This window comes from Myripristis murdjan, chromosome 7, assembly GCF_902150065.1.
Source record: "Myripristis murdjan chromosome 7, fMyrMur1.1, whole genome shotgun sequence".
Lineage (NCBI taxonomy): Eukaryota > Metazoa > Chordata > Actinopteri > Holocentriformes > Holocentridae > Myripristis > Myripristis murdjan.
The window spans coordinates 12,679,767-12,703,404 of record NC_043986.1 but is presented as its reverse complement, the minus strand read 5'-3'; the positions used below and the strand labels follow the sequence as shown (position 1 = coordinate 12,703,404).

Below are 23,638 nucleotides of genomic sequence, written 5' to 3'. Positions count from 1 at the left end.
CATGTTACTCACATTTTGCATTGCAACAACATATGATCAAAATCCCTCGATTTTAAAATTTGAATATTTGACCATATGATGTTCTGCTTCTGTGGCTAAAGACGTCATCATAATTTGCTGTGTAAGCAAATGTTTCCCAGGAGAATATTTTTCAGTGGAGAGACTCCTTCTCTCAAAACACAACAGTGCTGCTGCTTTTAGGAAAACTAATGTGGACGACTTTGTTAAGGTGATGAGAAACTGGTGTGAAGAAAGTTGGAAGTCTTTGGAATTCATTGTCATATCGTAGGGGGATGAGTGGAAACCAGAGGCTTGGTAAAAGGTAGGAAAAATGATACTGGAGTTTTGAAATATGACTGCTTGCATTGGGAAAAGATCAGCAGCAACGTGAAGTATATACATTGTGTAGTGTACATGCAAAATCACTGGTATGGTCCTTTAAGGTGTGCAGGTCAGTGCTGGTGGGTGTCAGTGGTGTTATCGAGCGCTGCAGTGTTGCTCACAACATCCCCCACCGCCAGCCCATTGATGAGCCCATACATGCTGCCTTCCTTTTAAATGTCACCCCTCTTTTATCCTGTTCCCAGTGCTTTGTTTCACCTCGGTGACCCAGCAGCCCTCTGCCTGCACCATACACACACACACACACGCATTGACAAGTATGTAAGAACACACACACACGATTAGACACCAAAAAGCTAGAGAGGGCATGACTGATAATCTTATAGATAAAGGTATTCATTTAAAATGCCTGGACCATAAGCATATACCAGCAAAACAACAAGGCCATTTGGCATGAAAACAGCTCCCACACTGATGTGAATCTTGTTGCTCTTTCTTTAATCATTACATCTGATGGATAACCAATACAGGGAAAATCTTAACGCAGAAAAAAAAATGAAGAATCCAAACAGTCTTTTCAGCTCAGGTACAAAAGAGATACAGAGGGAAAATGAACATCCTGTACTAATGATTCATGTGAAAAAACCCAAGTACTGCAGTTAAAAATATCCCAAATACTCCTTAAGGAGGGAATATTTAGGAATGTCTACCATTCATCCTCAAAACAGGTTATGTCTCCTTCCTCGTAATCAGCAGATGGGAACAGAAACAAACCTTTTACCATTAATCTGATTTGTCAGGGCAATTTTGTGGCTATAGGGTAAACAAAGTACAGCTGACTGAACAATGGATTGATCTACACTCAACATGATGGGCCCTGTAAAGACCCCGGATTGTACAGTGTGACTTAACCCAGTACACAATATCATCGCATGTATGAAAACATGAGGAGATGCCCGTTACATTACAGCTGATCGGTATGCAGACAGTACATTAGCTCTGTCAAGGATGGAAATATCAAGTGATTATCTAGCTCAAGCTCACACCTCTTTTTCTTATGATCCCTGTTAGCTGGTGTGATAAATCAAGGCAGTTTGAAATTGTCTTGCTACCATACTTGTGTAGTAATATTTCTTAGAGTAAAATATGTTGTAGGTTTGAAATAAGCCACCAACGGGCATTATTTGTCTTCAGAAAGGTAGACAGTGACAGCACTGGTGCAACAGAGCTACTGTAATGGCAGAAAAAAAAAGTTATAACTTTGAGGATTGTGCTAATGGTCATGGCAGTGATTTGATCTACTGTAGTGCTCCGTGTTGCACTTGATTTTTATCGCTATAACTCAATTTCAGCTCATTTGGGCTTCGCCTTACCATCCCATCTCTTGACGCAAGAGGAGCATCTTTTTACATTTTAACAAGATGATATGACTAGCCCAATTGAAAAACAGTCTGCAGCGAAGTCATCTCTCAAGAAAATTAAGAACGTTATGTCTTCCTTTGACAAAGAGGTCTTTTTGCTCCGACTCCCAACAAAATATAAACCTTCCCTGTGTGCCTTGTGTTGAGTGTCTTGTGATCATGCCAACAGACTGTGTCCGGTATGAGGCAATCTAAAATAGATGAAGAAGGGCAGCAGGGAAAAAAAAGAAGCAGAAAAACAGACAAAAAAATGTGTGAGGAGATATTTTTTGCCTCATAAATTCTTTGCAATATTTGTCTTTGCTATATGTGCGACTTGTGCAAATTGTTTGTATTCCACCTGAGATCAGAGAAAGTATCACCAGTGTCTTCCATTTGTTGCTAAATGAGGCCAAAGGGAAACCTTGCCATGTGTAAGCATTGTCACACCTGTGTGCTGTGTAGCCACAACAAGCCTGGTTGTTTATAGCTAAACATAACAACACTCATATTGTTCTTGTGTGCAGCATTGGCCAAAGTTTACCTGTAAACAGCACTGACATCAGTGGCTAATGGGGATTGGTCACAATGTTCAAATCTATCCTTATGGACCCTTATTTCTACACCCTGTTTAAACTGAAATTTTGTAATATGCTGTAGCTGACATTTTAACAACAAACCCTAATCCCTCAAGCTTTCATCGTCGGTGAAACCAGACGTTATGTTTTCTTTGAATAGTTGGGGTAGGGGGTTGTCTGTAAGGAGGTGAAGATCACGAGTCTAACAATGTGAGATGATTTCAGCGAGGAGGTGATGCTCACAAGCCTAAAAACAGATAACCATGATAACAGTGTTCCCAGAATAAGGTTAAAAATACACTGATGTGTGAGCTTGTTTACAATAAATACCATTAGCAGCACCAGCTGTGAAATGATCCTGTTTAACACAATGAATATTTTAATGAAGAGACATTTAAAAAAAGATGGCTGTGAATATTCTCACATGTCATCCGAGGAAAACAACAGCATTTTTTTTTTTTTTTTTTTTTCTTTTTTTGAAGGGGGGTTGCAACAGGAGGTGTGTGAATGGAGTAAACACATTTATTTTTGTGACTGCAGATCCATTGCTTATCATCTCACAAATTGGCAATGGCAACTACAGTGACTGCAACCACCTTTTCTTTTACCTTTTACATATTTGCTGTTTGATTTTTTATTTTTCTGAACTTGTGCTTGCAACAGGCAGTGAAATAAAACCCGTGGGATTATGTGCTGATGTCTCAATAGAGGGATAGTGAGATGTTTTGGGATGTTCAAATATTAAAACAGTATTCACATATTTAAATGGCCATAGAGAACCTACAGCATCATTGATTCAAATTGAAGAACTGATTGTCAAGGGGCTTCTTCAAGTCTTGAAAACCAAAATGAAGGAACTCCGTACACTAGAGCTAAGATTATCCAGGGCCAAGTGTGTTTGGTATTTCCCCTCTAGCTAAATTAAAGGAGCAAAAGATGATTTTGCATCAAAAGACAAAGAGAGAAGACTTGAATGGAAGCCTGTTTGTTGTATTGGTATATCATGGCTCTATCATACAGTGACTGTGCCATCATCATTTTATGTCCAGTGAGGAACTGCTGTTTCAATGGCAAACAAATTCATTTCAAGCTCAAAGGGGCGTTTCACTGGCAATATATATCAGTACTGTTTTATCTGTGTGATATTTTCTTTTGATAGCTCTTTTCTTAGTTTTCTGTATAGCTTGAACTCTTTTTTCTCTCTGAAAGCTTCAGGGGATCCTTGGCTCTTTATCCACTGAACATCACTTCACTGAGCTGTGATTAACACAACAAGGTTCAGCTTTCATCAGCTGAGATCGCACAGAAAACAACTTGACAGTCTATGACTGTCACTAACTCTCAAACCAAACAACATTACAGTGTCTTGACTGTTTGGAAGGTGTTTGAGATGATATACATGAAACATCAGCTTTTTCTTTCTGTGAAAAGCTACATAATTTAAATTCTTCAAAGAAGATACTGTGTTCTGCAGTTCACTGGATTTTCAGCTTGAACAAGTGACATGTTCATTCAACAAATTTTAGAAAATATGAATAAAACCAAGCGTATCAATTGGATTACTAGACAGCAAAATAGATTATCTACAGTACATGAGAGGCAGTTACAGCTCAGGTACAGTCTTGCAGCAGTTCTCTGATACATTTAGCTCATTGTTCAGTTGCTGCCGCTGTATGAACTCTGAGGTCTCCTCGAGGATCTGCCCGGGGATGTGGAAGTCAGCTGGCATGTTCTCTTGAACAGCCGGGGTCTGAGGGCCTTCAGTTTCTGGCTCCTCTGGGCTGGCCCTGCTGTGAGAGTTGCAGGGCTCCAGATTGCACCCAGTGCCCTGAAGGAATTGCAGAAAGTTCTCCTCAATGGAGGCCTCCCGGCTGGGCAGCTGCTCCCCTTCACTGGGCCCAGCCCGCTTGAAGAGGCAAGCCAGGTGACGCCCCAGCTCCTCACGAATCTGCCGGTTCAGGCAACCATAGAAGAAGGGGTTGGAGGTGAAGCAAAAATAGCCAATCCACGTGACCACATCCTCTAGCTGGGCCAGCGAGGCAGGAGAGGTAGACACCACAGCCGAGTAGAGATGGAAGGAGAAATAGGGCAGCCAGCAGCAGAGGAACTGGCCCCCCACTGCCACCAGGACCACCGCAGCTTTTCCTCCACTGAATGTCCTCTGAGGAGTGGTGCGGGCCCCGGCTCCGCCCAGGCTGGCTGCCATGGTGGAGTGGCTGCTGAGGGACTCGGATCGTTGTCGCGGCGTGTCCATCCAAGTGGGCAGGGGGCCGTGCTGCATGGCTGCCACTCGGGCCACCTTGAACATGTTGCAGTATACCACCAGAATTATCAGCATGGGGCACAGGAAATAGATGAAGGTGAAGAAGACCATGAAGAGCAGGCGTGTGGTCCTGCCCCCCGCCCAGTGCAAGGAGCAATGTCTCTGTCCAGGAAGTAAAACTGGAGGAGTCCCCAAACCCTGGTTGCCCTGGAATAGCCAACCCAAGAGAGGTAGGGCTGACATGACGACAGCCTTGATCCAGATCCCCACCAGCACCATCACCACCACCCCTACTGTCATCTTCACCTCATGGCGCATGGGGTGAACGATGTAGTAGTACCGCTCCACGTTGATTGCAGAAATAGTGAGGATGGCAGCGCTCACAAGACACACACTCAAGCAGAGGTAGCTCCGACACAGCGCTTCATCCACCAGCACACGGTCTGACAGCATCCCCAGGGGCATCAACACCAGGGCTGCCAACAGGTCCACCAGGCACAGGTGGAACACGAAGGCAAACTTGCGCAGCTGCGGTGTTTTGGTGATGACAGTCATCACAGCCAAGTTCCCAACTACTGCCAACACGTCCATGATGAGCATGGCACACAGAGCCAGGGACTGGGTCAGATCCACCCCACCTCTGCTGCTTGTGACGGGCTGGGTCACGTTGGAGGCATTAGGATGCAGTGAGGCTCGAAACCAGGGGAGGCCAGAGAGTGAGGTGTTCCAGAGGGGGCTTGGTGTGGCAGGACGCTCCATGAGAGGATGGGATAGAAAGGAGAGAGGCCGCTGACAATCACAGGCCCATCACCCATCCTCCCCTGCTGTAGGGTGTCACTGAAGAGCTCAGGCAGTGGTGTCTGTCATGGCAGCTGGAGTCACAGAGACCCTGACCTCAGTAGAAATCTGTTGATTGGATGAACCTCAGCCCCCGGCTTTACAGAATATCACAGGAGGCTTCGCTTGATTCCTTGAAGATGCAGCAGCTTTTATCTCTCTAATCCAACTGAAGGCATCCCTCTCTCTTCAGTGTAACCTTCAATGGGAGAGGTGATCTGAAACAAAAGAGATATTCCCGTTCAAAAATAGACATCAGTGAAGATGCACACGGTGAAAACAGCTCCAATGAAGAGCTTTGTGCACTGAAAGGAAGCGTGTGTTTTGGTTGTCACAGTATTCTCACAATGTGTTTGAGTTCATTTGATGAAACACTGTGTTTTTCAAAGCTCAGCTCGAGACCCAATGAGGGCTGTTTTGACATATAAAATAGGTCACCAAATAATACTGAGAAATCATGTTACTTATAGAATATTGTACTAGAGAAACCCTCACAGGTCCCTGCAATGTAAAGTAGGTTGAATAAAACACAATAAGCTAGGAGGCTATAGTCTAGAAACATGAAAATTATATATATGTATATATATATATATATATAAAATATAAAAAATATAAAAAATGGAAAGTTTGAAACCCATGCAGTGTTTGATGCAAATGCATCACACACTGATACACTTGTTTTGACTCGATCTATGCAGCCAAATCAAATCAGACTTACAATTTATGTAAAACTGGCGGTCTGCAAGCAGTTCCCCATTTCTTGCTTATAATTAAAAAATGCAGAAAACCTCTTTAAAATGTAGTCCTTTGTTTAACACGGCATTATTTCAATTACAGTGATCCTTATCTGACGTATGCAAACCACGTCATATCACCCTTGTGATAACCATAAAGCCACAGACTTCATGTAGTCTCCATTCACTTGTAGCTTGGGTCATAATTTAATACATATTTGACATCTGCATCTTCAGATGCGTGTTTTCAGGACAGTCAGTGCCCCAGGGACAAGCTAAAAGCACAAAGTGGACCATATGTCCCCCTTAACAGAGTCAGAAAGCTAACTGGATGAGAAAATAAACTGTGAAACTCAGCATTACAGAGCTCCCTGTATGGAGTGATCAAACACTTACTATTTCCATCATTTCACGAAATGTCATGTGTCTTGTGATTTTGCGACTCATGTCTAGTAATGGTCAGTTTGAACATGACTAACTGATGTTGCAGACATTGCACTTTGCTCTTCTAATCCCCTAGCATCTTTCGATATACTGTACTGCTCGTTATCATAAGACTGTTTTTACTCTTCTGAATACAATCTGTTTTATCTGGGCCATCAAACAGCTGAAACTGGGAGAAGAAAAGAGGTAATAGCTATGCGAGGTTATGATCTGAAGTTAGGGGTAATGGTGGCACCGAGCACAGTTCTGCTATGACCAGTGTAGTAATCAAGACGCCCTGTGCCATGTTTACTGTCACAACCTCACCTGGATACAACCCCACACACTGTCAAAGCCATGGAACAAGCACTAAGCCTTTGGTACATTTCCATATGCTACACACCTGCATGTGCAAGTTTTCCATTTCACAAGTGTGACAGGATTCATCGCTGCTAGGCGCCTGTTCTTTTCCCTCCCCTCATGCACATGAAGCATGGCAATCAGGCTTAAGCCAGTGGCCATTGTGAAATAGGTCAAAAGGTTATGGTCACCTTCAGCTCAATTAAATAAAGTATAAACAATGCCTCGGCTATTATGTCTCCACAATTGTGGAACAGCCCTCTGGAGATGCTTGGTCCAATCAGCATTGATGGGCTTATTGCTTTCTGGTGTCTTGGGTTTCCCAATCAGATTGAGAGGGACTATTATGCTGGAGTCACCTACTCCAAGGACCACCAGAATTGACATTCTTGCTGCAAAAGAAAGCAGCATTATGATGATCAACATTACACACAGTCTCCTGAGGAAAGTGGTTTGTTCTCTCAAAGGACCTTTTATTTTACACCCTTAAATTAAAGCACATAAAAATTTGCAATAAAAAAAAAAAATCAGCAACCAGAATGGGGAAAAAAAATGTCTGTCAGTCCATCCCTATTTCCCATTTCCAAACACTCAAAGAAAACAGTTAAAATAATGTGAGAAGGAGACTATGAAAGTGCTGTGTGGCTTGCATGTAACAGAGCCTCCCCACTTAACATGTTCAAAGTAATGAAAGGGAGTTAAATTTTAAAAGTAGTCTGATTCGACCCGCTGTGCTGCAGGAGCTCCGAATTCACACGAAGCAAGAATATAAGGCCACGGTAGAGCCTCGCTGGCTGCCAATTGGAAACCATATGACCCTATCATACGCACATGACTCAGTGTTTACTGCAAGGAGAAAACTAGCCTGTTGTTCAACTGTCCCTTTCATTATGGTGCACCTTCACTGTTCGTTCCGCAGCCAATGAATAGAACAGGTCACACTTAACAACATACAGTGAGCTGCAAATAAAGCAATCCAAAAAACTGTACAATGAGAGGAGATTGCACTGACATAAGTGAAATGAGGCAAGTTATGCAGTTCCTTGGCATGGATAAACATGATATGATATGATATGATATGATATGATATGATATGATATGATATGATATGATATATAAAAGACTGTCCTTAATCTCATCCTCTTCAGTCTGATTGCACCCCTCTCTGTCCAGGCTGCATGTGCCCCTCACTGTCCCACCTCCCCAGCATCCTAACTTGCAGCTCCCCACAGGCTGGCATCTCCTGATTTTTAGAGCAGGTGGTGATAATAAGGCAGTGACATACCTCAGTCTGGAGAGGGCTGCTTTCTCCTGTCCAGGTTCACAGTCTGCTGAAGGAAGAGGACCTGTTTCGCTCTCTCCCACACACAACAAACACACACTGACACACCACATACACCACGTCAGAGAGAGAGAGGGAGAGGTGGGAGAGAGGAGAGGGGCGCTCCTGTGTCTCCTCCTCACCTGGCCCTTTCATCTCGTCATCACCCCCCACCCCCCCCTCCTGTTCCCAAGCTGACCGCCCCCCATCCCCACAAATACACAGAACACACGCACGCTCACACACACCACACCACACACACACACACACACACACACACACACACGCACACCTCCCTCTCACTTCTCCTTTTAGCCAGGTCTTCGATCCAGGTGGCAGAGCAGAAGCAGAATGCAGAGACGGAACAAAAAGGAGGAGAGGGCTCCTGTCTTCCAGCCTCTGATGCACAAAGGGCGTACACACACACTCTTCCCCTCACACACACTCATACACACACACGTGTACTGGCTCCGGCACGCGCCCAGGGCAACTGCAGAGCAGTGCAGAGCAGACAGGCAGGCGGCGGGTGGGCAGGCAGCACCGAGCCTCCTTGCTCTCCACTGGGTCTTAGTGCCTCACTTCCCCTGGGCTCCTGGTAGAAGGATGGCTGATGGACCTGGATCTGGATCTCACTCCCTCACTTCTCTCTCTCACCTTGCTCCACCAACCTCAGTGCAGGTCACATCAGGTCCCCCCAGCAGGCGCAAAAATACCCAACAACTGGGGGAGAAAATCACCTTTACTCTGGGGTTCAACATTTTCTAATTCTCTCTCTATCTCCTTACACTGGGTTTGCCTAGATCTCCCTCGATGCACAATCCTGCGAAAGCCTTCTCACGAGGCTGGATTATTGATTTGCAGAGAGGAAAAGAACCCCAGTGGTTAATGTTAATGAGCAGAGAGATTAACATTTACAAAAAAACTCAGCCCACAGAGCATGCGTATTATATTGAGCTATTACCTTCCTGAAGAATGAGTTTGTTTACCACCAGAGTGGAATCCAGCAGATTCTGCAGTGAAAGAGTTAATAACCAGAATGTCATGAATTTGTCTGGGGATATTTACAAAATATTGAAAATCCAGTCTGTAAAAGTGTCATTATTTTGTGAACTTACACTGTAACTCAGCTACTTTGCTTAAAAAGCAAAGCCCTGGAATTTTGTTTTGTAAGATAGGTGTCTGTTTTTTTTTATTGTTATTTTAATGGATATCTCAGTAGAGTGCATTTCTCATGAAGTTTGTCAGATGTAAACAAGTTAGCACACTGTCCCATGACTGATCGTCCAATTCATCTGTATATGACATCTTTCTTTTGTGCTCGAAGCTCATACTGTATTTCCTAAGGGATCCATTCATCACTGGAGGCTCAGCTCTCCAGCCTGAGACCTACGACAACGCAATCACAAACTCTGATTAGGTCATGATTCATGGCCTCTTTTTGCTGATAAATCAATTGGCAAATCAAGCACATGATCAGTTATTGATCAGATCACCATATCACTATTCATATCAGCATCACACGGTAGCTGTTACATCCTCCACACTGTTGTTTGTAGGCATTTTGCAGCAGGAACAGTCAGGTGTCTATTGTGTGTGCCTGTCCCAGAAAGCTTGTGCTCACTTATCTGCTTTACAGGTACAAAGAGAAGGCCAAAGAAATTCAATTTTCTTCGAAATGTATTTCAGGACCTAATTGTGTTAAGGAGACTTAAGGTACAAAATTATCTATAATGTGACTTGCATGTATAGAGCTTAACTGTATCAGGGATACTTTTTTTAAAGGTAAAAAACAGACTATAGAAGAGCCTTTGTTAGTGTGTGTGCAAGCTGTATTCTTAAAATTATCTCTGTTTTTCCCCCAACACACACACACACACACACACACACATACACACACACACACCACCTCCCCCATATGTGTGTGTTGTACTGTGTGTCCTGTGACTGTGCTCGTGTCTGAGGTGTTGAATAATGACAGAAATAGCAGATACTTGCTCACTCCAGCAGCACCAATCACAAGGGAGGAAAATACAATGGTTTCCATGGCAACCCTGACTTCAGCCTCCCTGCTTGCCTGGGTACCACCCTCCTCACCCTGCACCCCCTCACCCCTCCTTTCCACCCACAGGAGATAACAAAGTGCATCAACCTCAGTGGCTGAGAGGCACACCAACACCACACACACACACACACACACACACACACACACACACACACATCAGTCACTAGGAGTAGTGTGGTTCTGTACATGCTGTACAGTCTCAAAGTGTGTCCATGTGTGAACATTTTCAAAACAATGCTGCCTGTTGTTGTTGTTGTTGTTTGGCCATGTGCTCTCAGTAATTTTGGAGATGATGCAGAAGCTTCAGGGACACTAAATTCTTTTAGTACAGTTTATAGAGAAAACTGCATGATCTTTTGTTTTGGTTTTATTGTTTTTTTTGCTCACGATTCCTCCCCCCAAACTTAACCCTGATGGGCTGAATCATGTCCTGTTACACACTGCTGATTTAATACAGCTTTCCACACTGTGATCGCCGATACGAACAGTAGGGGGAGCTCTAAGATTGGCAAGTATCCTCAACACTCTTAAGGATGAGAAATAACAAAGAATGAATGAAATGAAATCAGCACTTATAAAGCCCATTGATTCATGGTGATGGCTGAGCTTAACGTGGGTTAGGGCCAGAGCCTTTAATAACGTCGAGATATTTTAAGTAGTCTAAGAGCAATGCAGAAATGCCAACTTTGTTAATCACAGCGCCATTATCAAGGTAGTTTCATGGTCATGACATTATTATATTTCACTGTGAGATTTACAGCTTTCAGCCACACAAATGTACTGTAGAAAAAGGTGTGATGCATTTTAAAGCACAAGTATATAAAAAATGAAAGAATAGCACAAAGGGATTTTTTATATACTTGTCTTTTTGTCCATTCTTTGGTATGCAATCTGCATTTCAGTTTAGTATTTTGGCATAGGTTGCAGCATACACATGCAAACAACGATGTATTTATATGATGTACATGTGCTGTCTCTTTGCACATAGATAATCATACACATGCACACAAAAACGCATGCTCACTGCAGCACTGTCATCATTATCACAAGCAGGGCAGATATTTGAGTTGGAACCCCTAAGGAATGCTTAATTATTCAACATCTAAACCAACCTCTCATATTATTCTGCACAGAGCTTAACTGCGCTGCTCTGCCATTTTGGAAGTGGTTCTTGTTAGAGTCGCATTCTCATGTTTATTCAGTACATGAAAAATTAACCAAGAATGATTTACCAGTAGAGTAAGAGTAAGTATATTATCATTAGCAGCAAATTAATGGGTAAACTGATGAAAATGACTTATTCAGAGTTTTTATTTTCCTCTGCGATACATAGTAGTCAGTACACTCACAAAGCATGTGGGCAGTCAGCATCTTACCAGCGCTACATCAGCATTACTCCAGCTTTATCCTCCCACAGCACCCTGGAAAACATCTACCTGGAAGGTCATACCAGACTGATTACTAGCCCATCATGCACCTCACCAGACGGGGGAGGTTTCACACTTAGCTGATAAAGGCCCCCGAAGCACCGTTGTGCATCCTCAAACATTTCAGCTACTGTTATCACAAATTATCATAATTGTTATTTAAATAAGTCTAGCCGCAAGGACTTTGGAAAAGAGCAGTGGCCTAAAATAGACTTCTCAGGGTATCACTCTCCCTCTGCTCAAATCCAGAGGGAGAGAGAGAAGGAGGGAGGGGGGGAGAGGGAGAGGAGAGAGAGAGAGGAACAGAAAGTCAAGCAGTCACCAAATGTTAACAGAAAAGCTGCAGTATAGCTGCTTGAGAGGGAACATATTTTACAAGAGACTCTGTGTTCTTTCCTGCCTAACTCTGAACAAGTTATTTCACTTGTGCTACATTTGATGCAACACCTGAGCATTTCAGTCCCGCTAAAAATGCAATGACAAGGAGTTGATCATTATGTTTCTCATGCAATGCACAGTTAAACCATTGCTTTATCATGCTGCTTACATTAAAAGATTGCATCCTATAATGGATATACATACAGCACAATTATGTCCTTCATTTATTGAGCCTCATGAGTTTACACAATGTTTTATATCCATTGTTTTTTTTTTTTTTATATTTTTACCATAGGGTTTATTAGCACAATTAAGGATACATGGTATAGGTGTACTGTAACTGGTTGACTATAAATAGATACAGCACCAGGAGATATAATGCACAATGTGAGACACCTACTGAGCCCGGGCAGCTGTATGAGGTATGCTCTCTGCCATTCAATCCGGTCTTGTGCCATGTGATTTCCCAAAGTCATGCCTTGAAGCCTAAATAGGCACAATTAGTACTCTCTGTTGGCACCAGGTTGGCACTGTCATCTTCAATGCACACACAGCCACTGGATGCTGATTCCCCTTTGGCCACTGTCTGTCAAGGGATGCACAACCACCAGGGAGCCTGTTAATTTGGCATTCTCAAAAACAGGAGGGAAGACAGTGTGGGAAAATACATCCATCATTGTCTACATGTGTCCAACTCCTGGCTCATGTTAAAGAAAAGGCTTGTATTTGTTTGTAGAATCCATGTATGCCCTTTTGTAAACATTTCATATGAACTTCTTGCTGTTGTCTCCAGGGCTCCATGTGTAAAACTTCTCTATGTAATGTGATCAAGAGTTTATTTAGCTCAGTGGTGTTTAAGCTCCTTGATTCTCTGGGAAATCGTGTCTGATGAGCACAATGATGTGTATTAGTTCCTATAGCTCTTGTACAATATGTTGTCATTTTTTTTTGTAACACTGTCAGATCATTGATAGTGATTTTAAAGCCAAGTCTTTGTATCATCAAATAATGGGACTGAAAAAAAAAAAAAAAACAAGGCATCATCAGCTCCAGCCCACAGATGCTTGATGACTCTTTTGAATGACACATTTTATTGTGAGAACATCATGACTTTCCCTGGAGCAATTGTTTTTTTGTTTTTTTTTTTTCACTTATAGACCGCAAATAATGTAGTTTCATTAGGCTCACTCATTCATTAGTCATTCATTAGAAGTATTGTAAAAACACTCCAATGAAATCCCACACTGAGGGGGTCTTGAATACAAATGATATGATGTATTCCAGCCTGTTTTGTCACTGTGGATGCCACCCTACAAATAAAATAAAGTAAAATCTAATGTCCTTAAACACCTCCCTGCAAAATGTAAGTGTCAGCGCTGACTTTCCAGAGGTGGCAGCTCATGTGAAGAACGCTCACTTGCCTTCGAGTGTGAGTTTGGTGAGAGGTGTGAGACGCCCTTGGTTGGATCACAACTGGCCTTCTGGGGCCTGTGAAGCACTGCGGCATGGGACGACCTTCATCTGCTTGGAGGACACACCGCTCCCAACATCACAAACACCTGGACCAGAAATATGCGCTGCATATTACAGTGAAACACACACATGGACATGTGCAGCAGTAAAAACTCCCCATCCTCCTTGTTTACACCCAGAGCCAAAAGACCAGATGGGATTCATTTGGTATCAGCATTCAGAGGTCAAAGGGGCCCTGATGAATTCACCTCTATTCATAAACTGTATGTATACATTCAAAGATGTTCAAAGAAGGGAAAGCATTGCTAAAATGTGATTTGTTGATTTAAGTAAGTAAATTTGTGGATTTGTGCTTTTTTCCACAAATCCATCCTTTGTGGGCGGTGGGGCGGACAACTCTAATGATACATTCAAGACCACTGGGACGTCTGAATCTTCCTTGTCAGACAAGAAAAGTCCATTTGGATGGCCCTCCAACTTGTAACCCTTTGTCAAAACTGTAGGGCTCCATATTCCCAACATGCAGTTCTGTGAACATCAAGCAATATTGTGGCATACGATTATTTATTGTGCAATATTGTGGCATTCTTTCTTAAGATAATTTTTTGGCATTTCTGCTTTATTTGACAGTCACAGCAGAGAGAGACACAAGGGGAAGGGGAGAGAGAGGGGATAACATGCAGCAAAGGGCTTGAGGTTGGATTCAAACCCAGGACGCTGCAACGCGCCCTAATCCAGTGAGCCACCAGTGTATAACAACTGTATTTAAATGGTTTTTAAATGGTTTTTCAAGTCTCTGCTTGTTCATGGCACATACAATATTTTAAAATGATGTATGTGCTTTTTCTTCATTTCGTGTGCTTTTTCAAGAGATGAATAACAGCCGACAGAGTAAAAAGGAAAAAAGGGACACAAGGGTCATGCCCCCTCCAGTACTGAAGAGGGCTGAAAAAATAAACATGAAGATTTGACAGCATGAATCATCATAGAGGCCGTTGACTCTCAATGGGACCATTATTGTGAAATGTTAAATTCAGCCATTAGGTAGGAAGGTAAAAACACGCCATGCCTCCCTAGTATACCACACCCATGTGTCCAGTTGTACTTTACTCCTACTAGCATGGTTTAACTTGGACATAGGATAATGAGCACAGCCAACACCATGGAAAACCAGAGAGAAGAGGAGTGTTTTAGAAAAAGTCCAGAAAACCAGAGTAGGCTGAATGTATGAAGCTGAACTCTAGCTATAAACAGTAGTCACTAAACACTGAGTGGGACTCAAATGAGTGCCACTGCTTGACCATCTGTGTTGTCCATCTCTCTTCACACTTTAGCAGTAACATTACCTTACAGTGACTAGCCACCTCACCCACATATGCAGGATAAATATGTCAAAGTACTAGCTCTCTTGTTAATGACTCTGTTATACTCTGTATTGTTCATATTAGCCATACAACTGGCTTCTTTTTTTCTTTTTTTTTTTCTTTTTTTTTTACCCCCATGGTCATAAGACAATAAGAATCCGTCCTTCTCTGTCCTAACACAGGACAGAGAAAGACTCATTCATCCCAGTGAAACCAGGGAAATGGGAGGCAGAATGCATCTAAAACAGTGGTGTCCAGTTTCCAGGCATTAGTTGTTAAATATTAATTATCTTAACATCCATACTGTTCCCATCTTGACCACTTGAAGGCTTTGAGGTGGGAAGAAGGAAAGTGGAAAGTTTCCCAGCTCCTAGTTGTCTTGATCGTATCTTTGCCAAACACAACTGACTGATTGGCTCTCCTCATTAAATGTTTGTTAACATCCTTTCAATCAAGCAAGTGCTGCAACATTTGAACTGAAAATTATTTGATATGTGAAGCTTCCACTCAGCAGTTGCAGTTTAATTCAAATCAAAATAAGAATACTGAACAGTATCGCAGCTTTAAAGCATTTTATGTATGCTATAAACATTCATGCACTGAAAGAGATTTTCAAAGCATTTCAACATAAGAAATGACACTTCGTATAGCGATAAATACGTGAGTGCTGGTATTTCATCCCCCTGCTGTAAAAACACCCGCAGGAAGGTAGCAAGGCTAGCACATAATTTAGAAAAGAGAGGGCAGATTCGAAGGATGTACTACAGCCTCAGTATCAATCTTGCGGGACCTTGGCCTGTGAAGTCATCGGCTGATTAATGGAGGGATCATCAGGCAAACCCAAGGCCATCGATACCAGCAGAGTCGGCCTGTGCATCACATCCCCTCCCTGGGCTCCCACACAAGGCCTTCCTACTCATTTCAGCTTACTTTCTCACAAAGACCATACATTGCCATTTATATTTATTTTTGTTAGATTTTATATTGATATTTTATACTCTATGCGCTCTATTTCCCCCCATCTTCCACATGCTGAGTCGACATGCTTCATCTCATCACAATTAGATGTAAAGTCAACGTCCGTCATGTCTCACATTTGATGGAGCAGTGCCGTGCCTTTTAGTGAGCATCTAGAACAAACAACTGTTTTGTCTGGCTGGATTTGCAGCCTACCTTTAAATTGTTGGCTCAACCATTTTAATTTTAGAGAAATTGGTGTAATCTGTAACTTTGTTCAGAAAGAGGATTATTGTCTATTTATCTCTTGCTCGTTCTCTCTCTCTCTCTCTCTCTCTCTCTCAGAGAAAATGGGTAGGCAGTTACATAACAAATGTGCTCATTCCTTCACAATGTTTCTGTCATTTGATTTGTATCAAATTTTATTATTCATATGTCACTAGAGAACGGACAGACAGTGGTAGTCAACACAACAAGATTAAATGCATTTTGTGTGTGCCTGTGCATTCAGTGTCATGCTTGAAGAGAGAACTGTGACTCCAGGGATTGTCACTCCAGGAATGTACAAGCGAAAGCTTTTACTGAGACAAAGCAAGTGACAGAATGATGGGATTAAATACTAAACTTTTAGCTACACTGAATAAAAGCAAAGGACAAAGGTCACAAAGTATTATATTTCCCTGTTGGCAGTGTGCTATTTTATCTAAGCCCTTGCGACTGAATGGATAATGCAAATGAACTTGCTTTAATAATTTTCTTGAGTGTTATTTTCTCAGTATTAATGGATTGATCTGCCTCTTTCTGCATTATTTCTGTCAGATGGCATTGGAAACAGCTGTAATTATCTGACCCCACTGGCACATTTTGTCAGTAGTGTTAGAACAAGTGCACTTGTAATAAGAAAAATATGATTTTATGATGTTATATGAAACTCAACGCCATGTCACGATTGATTTTTGTGTGTGTGTGTGTGTGTGTGTGTGTGTGTGTTGTATCTTTTTATTCAAGGCTGTGAAAGCGAAGTTAGTCGTACTTTCAGCATCAGAACAGCTGAAAAACTTTGGAGTTACTGCTGAAATGAATAAAAGTTATTGTATGTTAATACTTCACACTTGCTCACATTGCGTAAAACATTCTCTCTCTGGTTTTTGACAGCCGATGAATAAACATTAGTCACAGTAACTGTCCAAATGAACTTTAGAAAACAGAAATAGTCATAAGATACATATTCATGAGAACATCGCAAATGCAAGAAGTTTGCAAAAAAAGTGAAACACTGACGCAGCCACCTGCCACGTCTCTGGCACAATTTGTGATCTTTTTACACCATCTAGAAAATGTGGACATATTTTAATGGAGATCAAGTAAATATAATGAGTCAAATGCACAGTATGACAGCACTGTCTGATCCCACCAAGTAGTCAAATGAATTCATCAGGTCGAGATCAGTCTCTATTAAATGGCTTAAATCAAAAGCAGCTCTATTCAGTACAGCACAGTGGAGGAACCGCCGCACTGTATTTCAGAGGCTGTTTGCACTCAGCCTTCGTCTTCGCCGTCTGTCTTCACTGTAATCTTGTTGATGCCCTCAAGTCCTGGGGCGGGGAGGGAGGTGGGGTGGGGCTGGTGGTGTGTGTGTGTGTGTGTGTTGGCGGGAGGGGGGGGGGTCGTGATGCTGTTAAATCCAGACAGATGCTGCATGGTTAATAATGCAAGCCAGATGTCAGCATTCAGAAGAGTGGGATTCTAAAAGTCAGCCAACGAGCCATGAAGCCCGTTTTTACCGCTCAAACATAAAGATCCAACAAAGTGAGAGACATGTGCACTCATGCCACAGCACATCCCAGAGCTTTTCATGTCGTTCACTTAGAAATGTCAAAGTATAGCCAAAACAATGTTGAGGTCGGCAATCTTTAAATGCAAAATCCCCCCTAAGGTTAAAGGCCAGCAACAATTATAGACTATAAAGTAAAAATCATTCCAATGAAGGATAGAAACACAGATGATCAGATCTAATCCTGTTGTCTCTGATAATAATTTACATGCTCTTGTTTTTTGCAAATCAACAATTCCCCCAACATATTAAGGGCCTAACGTGGAACTGGTGAACATACATCAGCTGTGTATGACTGAATGAATGATTGAATGAATGAATGAATGAAGTTTATTTTTGTGTCTTGAGATTGTAAAGAAAACACAATTAATCTATGAATTATTATAATCACTTCCAGTGACTGATAACTGCCAGGTAAATACAGTTTACACATTAAAAAAAAAAAAAAGAATAGAAAACGTTAAATGTGTAAATGCATCCGCCCAGGTGTTGGCTTTACTCAGGTTTAGTGCACATGCCTAATTAAAAAAAAAAAGAACTATGAGCTAAACATAATGCATGAAGTTATTTTTGAAGAAACCTGTTTTTTTTTTTTGGTTATGCAGGGATGTTTTGCTTTCTTTTTGATTAGCAGGTGCTCTCCCTCAGTGATCTATGTGTGTGCCTTTCCCTTTCCTTGAAATGCTAAAAAAAAAAATCTAAATTAAGTTTTTTTTTTATATATATATAAAACGCTATTTCAAGCTATGCACAGCTCAGAAAACAATATCACAGTAATTCAGGATACATGCACTAGAAAAAAAAATAAAGTGTGTGTGTGTGTGTGTGTGTATGTGTGTGTGTGTGTGTGTGTGTGTGTGTATGTGTGTAGCGCCGTGTTGCCTAGGGGAAAGCGCACATATTCAGTTTTAAAGAATGTCTATTTTCGACACCATTAGTATGTGCTGTGGGTTCTCTCTCTCCTGTAAAAATAAACATGGAAATTACAAATCCATGAAAGGGGGGAAGAGAGAGGGCGGCTAGGTGTGTGCATGTGAGCGTTGTGAGGATTGTGGCAGAAATAGGATGGAATCACGATAATGACTCTGCAGTATGTTCAGAAACCATAAGCTCCTGCTTCTTAGAAATTGTCCACACACTACCAAAAGGGGTCGGGGGAGGGCGGGGGTGGGGGAGGGCTGGCGTGATTAATAGAGGAAACAGCAAGAGAAGAGGAGCTTTTTAAATCTTTTAAACCTCACCACAAGGCCATTCCCCCAGCAGAAGATTATTACAGGCGGACACAGGATTTATTTAACACTACAAAACAAATCTACTTAATTTACAGTAGCGCTCTCCCATCCATGATCCCCAGAAGGCCGGGGTTTTTCTCTTGAATTGATTGTGATTGTTTTGGTTGCAGTGTGCAGGATGTCCCTGGATTCTGGATAGCCATTACCATGACATGGATTTTAGGCATTTGCTGAATATGATGATAACAGGATTGCAGTGCCGTTGTAGCTTTTCCGAATGAGTCACCAAATGCCCCTGGAAGATGAAGTTTGTATTTAATCAGCGGGGAAAACTCAAAAAGATTATGACAAATGCCGCTGGCACCTAAATACATTCTTGCCACGCAACTCATGCAGTTGTCAAGGATTTTGTTTGCTTGCATGTTCTTGGTCCTTGACTGACTGTGTGAGACTAACTGGCTTATATAACCTCTGTCCTTGGTCATCCACAGCTTTCCCTCACCACTGCAGTGTTTCCTTTATCTGTTGCAGCATTTCTGCTCCAAAGCGAACACACAGGATGAGCCAGGCCAGGGTCTGCATCTTTCTTAGTCTGGGAAGAATTTACATACGCGGACAGAGGGAGTACAGGTTATGAAGACTCTAAAAATATCACACTACTTGTGCAATCGCATGAGGAAAATTGCATATAAACATTTCATGAACACAGTCTCAGACATCTAATTGCCATCCCTGGGAGAATTAAAGCAGAATATAAATTTCAGTGTTCAGAAATCCTAAAATTTCTCTCTAGCCAAATAAGTTTTAGCTCTTTTACAAAGCCAAATGTTTAAAAGTTTTTTTTCCCCCCTTAATCTGTGAAAGATAAATGGGTAAATGACAAAATAAATGAAGAGGGTCAATACAAAGAATATAAGAACAAAGAAAAACCTTTGCATACCCCATTCTAAAAAATAGAATATACTAAAATATATCTATAGAATATCTATAGACCTTTCACCTTTGAACCTCTGCATAGACTATATCAATAATGCAAAGGTTCAAAGGTGAAAAGATATTCTATAGTAACAGTGGGAACAGGTTTTTTATTTCATATGGGTGAAGGTAGGTAAGGGTATCTTATGTGATTTGTAACACATCACTATTATAGTATAGCTGGGAGTAAAAATCTGAAAGAAGTTGTCTGAACCCAGGAAGTCAGTCAAGCAGCTGCAGAATTTACATTTAATACTGTGACTTTGAGTCTTTCTAGTTTCAAGATTATGCCTGTTTGTGGGAATAACGGGGGATTTCCAGTACAACAGTATACCTGAGGTGACACACTGCACCATCGCAGCGGTTCACCTGTGACGTCCGTCTGTATCCCAGCAGCCAACCTGCTGAGTGAGCCTCTTGTCCTGATTGGAGGCAGCCAGGACAGGAAGTAATGGGCACACGGGACAGCACCTGAGGGTGGCCCAGACGTGAATAATAGATATCTCCAGCAGCTCACATGCTCACTCACTCACTCCGTCATCATACACTGCCATGGGCATCAGCAGCCATTATGTAACAACTGCAAAGGCCAGTTCCAGCTTAACACAGGGCTCAGTGAGTGTGTGTCTGTGTGTCTGTGTGTCCCTGGAGCTGGCAGTCCCAGGACTGCCTTTTTGGGCTGACTTCCTCCTGACTCCTTTAAGTGTTTTTGCATTGCGGACAAATTAAATAGACCATGAGACAACAGGATAACGCTGAAAAAAAGAGAAAGGATAGATTAGATATAGGAGAATTTGCAATCTGTTTCCAAAATCCTCTCATTGAGATTGGACTCACTCCAGTGTGTTCATGCGGGAGCCATGTGTCTTATGCAATCAGGCCAGTCAGGTTTTGTTTTGGCTGGCACCAGGAAGGCCAGAGTTCACAGCTGCAAGAAAAAGAGATGCTTAGGGGGATGACCTAATCTCAGTATCCACAGTCGCTCCCTTAAACAGCAAATGATGGGAATTGAGAAGGTGTGCTTGAACGCTTTGAGAATGAGGGTAATTTTAGAAGCAGTAGAGAGCATTGATGTGTCCATTAATCGAAGAGCTGTATGCTCAATTACAAGCAAACACGCAGACAAGCTGTCTGGCACGCACACAAAGTGGAGCACGCGTGTATGGACACACACATACACACACATACGCACAAAGTGAGAATTGATTCCCCTCAGCTGGCTGTATCCTCACCTTCACAGACAAGGAACCTCCTCGCTGTGCTCCATTATTCACGGCCCAGGGCTGAATAAATAAAGGCACACAGTAAACACCCCTGATCCAGTGATGCAATGGGACACTCGCCTCAGAAAAGGACATTCTGTCCAACTCCTCTTCTTTTGCCTCTCTGCCTCTCTGCCACCCTCCCTCCTCCACACACCAGTCTCCTCTTTCAACCCCCTGTCTCCTTTCCCCTCCCTTCCTCTCCTCCCTTCTCTCCTCCTCCATGACCTGCCTGCTTTTTCTGGACCATTACCCCCCCATCCCTCCTCCTGCCGCCCCCCTCCACCCCTCCTGAAATCCAGCTCGATTCTTTATATCCTGAGCTGCAGAGTGTGAGATCATTATATCAGTATTTCACAGGAAGCTGCAGCTGAGTTATATTTCCAGGCTTCTTAATTTGCTCTGGGTAATAACCTGAGAGTTATAAGGTGCCGTCGCCATTCCTTTATGTATTAAGCGTCTCGATTACACTTGCTTCCTGTATTGTGTTGCATCAGCCCCATTACGGTGTAATGCTTCCATATTTAGCTCTTTGCCTTCTTTAGAGAAAATGATATTATATTTAGTTAGATATAATTGATCTAGAAAGCACAGCAGGGAAAAGTACATTATGGAACTGTATGGAGCTAGGAACCATTTAACATACATTCATTTAGTTATTAGTTAGTTATATTATTGCATTATAGCATCGTACCACATAGTTACTGATAATTGCTTTCCTTCTTGTGTGTTAAATAAGGTAAAATGTTGGATGGCTGAGAGCAAATAAAAATAAATCACTGCTCCATAATTCCATGGTAGCAAAACTGAGAGACAAATCCTGCTGCCTGCTTCTTCCACACATCTTTTCTCTCCATCCTTCCCCCCCAAAACACTACACTCCAAATCGCAGCTGCAATTTTGTGTCTCCCCTGGAGCATAAGCGCTGCCATCTGACTGGAGAGCTGTAGACAAGACCTCTTCATCCGGGCTTGATGTGCCTCTAGTGAAAACAGACACGGTGTTGAGAGCTGGGAAGTGAGTTTTTAAAAAATGACCAGTGCTCGGTAAACAAGCCCTGCGGGTCAGCTGTTTAACCTGTCCACTCCGGCATGTGGATGGCCCTTTAGCGCAGATAACAAGAGGAACTCTGGGCGGTAAACACTCTCAGTCATTTGCGAGGGAGGGGGAACTCCTCTGCCAAGTGATGAGCTCTGTGTTGACTGCTGCTGCCTTGCCTGCTGGACCTTGCTGACACTCTCCCAAAATGGCTCCATAGCAGACTTACAGCTCAGTCAAAAAATGAACTTGTGGAGAGATTTAAAAAAAAAAAAAACAGTATTGCTGTAAGTACTAAACAGTACTATATCATTTCTTACATTCACATTTGAATTGAGGTCTGACATTTGCATGACACTGCACATATCTACAAGCAGATCCTGTCTAGTTAAAGAGAGGCTTAATGTTTCATTTCCTCACATTTCTAACAAAAGGGTATAACTCCAGCAATGTGTAATTTCTGTTCTTTAAATGGAAATGTAATCATGACATGTCATTTGAAAAATCATTTGAAATATGTGGAGACTATTATCAAGCAGGAATGCTTAAAAAAACATCCGTCTTACATTATAGATGGCATCTTCTGCACATTAGCTGCTCTGGAAAAATTGCTGTGAATCTCAAACAGGGAGGCAACATGTGAGTCACAGGCTATTTAGAGCTTTTCCCTTTGCCTTCTCTAGTGGACCTCGTCTTATTGGCAGGGTGCGGGAGTTTGACTCTTATTCCCAAAGACAGAGGATTATCAATGTTTTCCCACCTAGTTAATTAGTGGAGAATCATTTGTGTACTTTGGGAAATGCCAGAGGCAGCATAAATCAACTCCTTTATCTTTGCCCTGAGGACTGGATTAACAGGTATTAGTGATATAGACTAGGAAATGCCCTGTCCGCCCATTACTCTCTCTGTTGCTCTCTCTCTCTCTTTCTTTCTCTGTCTGTCAATCTTCACAAAAGTAACCTCCCCATAATTACATGATCTGTTTTGTCCATCTCTACAGAACATTTGATAGGTGGGTTTAACATTTACCAGCGACAGCTTTAAATAGATTTGAAACAGGTCCTTGGCCTGACAGTTTCACCTGACAAAGGTAATTACCCACACTTATTACAGCACAGCTTGTAATTGCATTAGTGACAGGTTTGATTAGTGAGTGAAAACAATTTGTGCCATGCCTCCTGATTATTTCCATTGTTAATAATCAACTGCTAGAGTGTAGGCTGACACATGCCGGGATTTAAACCTGTCAGAGGCAATGATATGCAAAAAGTGTTGTTCCCACCTTCGGTTTTATAGTCTCCACAACCACTATGCAGTCCAATAATAAAAATAGAGTCAATCTAATTCCTTCTGGTGTGCGCTGAATTGCTCAAGCTGT

General features: G+C 42.2%; 1 protein-coding gene across 1 annotated transcript; it reads right to left on the bottom strand.

Annotated features, from left to right (window-relative positions):
- Positions 1-1,407: 1,407 nt before the first annotated feature.
- On the bottom strand, positions 1,408-8,400 carry gpr61 (G protein-coupled receptor 61). Its single transcript, XM_030056758.1, has 2 exons — positions 8,223-8,400; positions 1,408-5,638 (listed from the first exon to the last, which is right to left on the bottom strand). Exon 2 carries the CDS (start codon positions 5,340-5,342, stop codon positions 3,924-3,926), a length of 1,419 nt encoding a protein of 472 aa, XP_029912618.1. The 5' UTR covers positions 5,343-5,638; positions 8,223-8,400; the 3' UTR covers positions 1,408-3,923.
- Positions 8,401-23,638: the final 15,238 nt, after the last annotated feature.

Excerpts from the sequence above, each read along its gene's own strand:
- gpr61 (XM_030056758.1), bottom strand. The coding sequence starts at position 5,342 with ATGGAGCGTCCTGCCACACCAAGCCCCCTCTGGAACACCTCACTCTCT.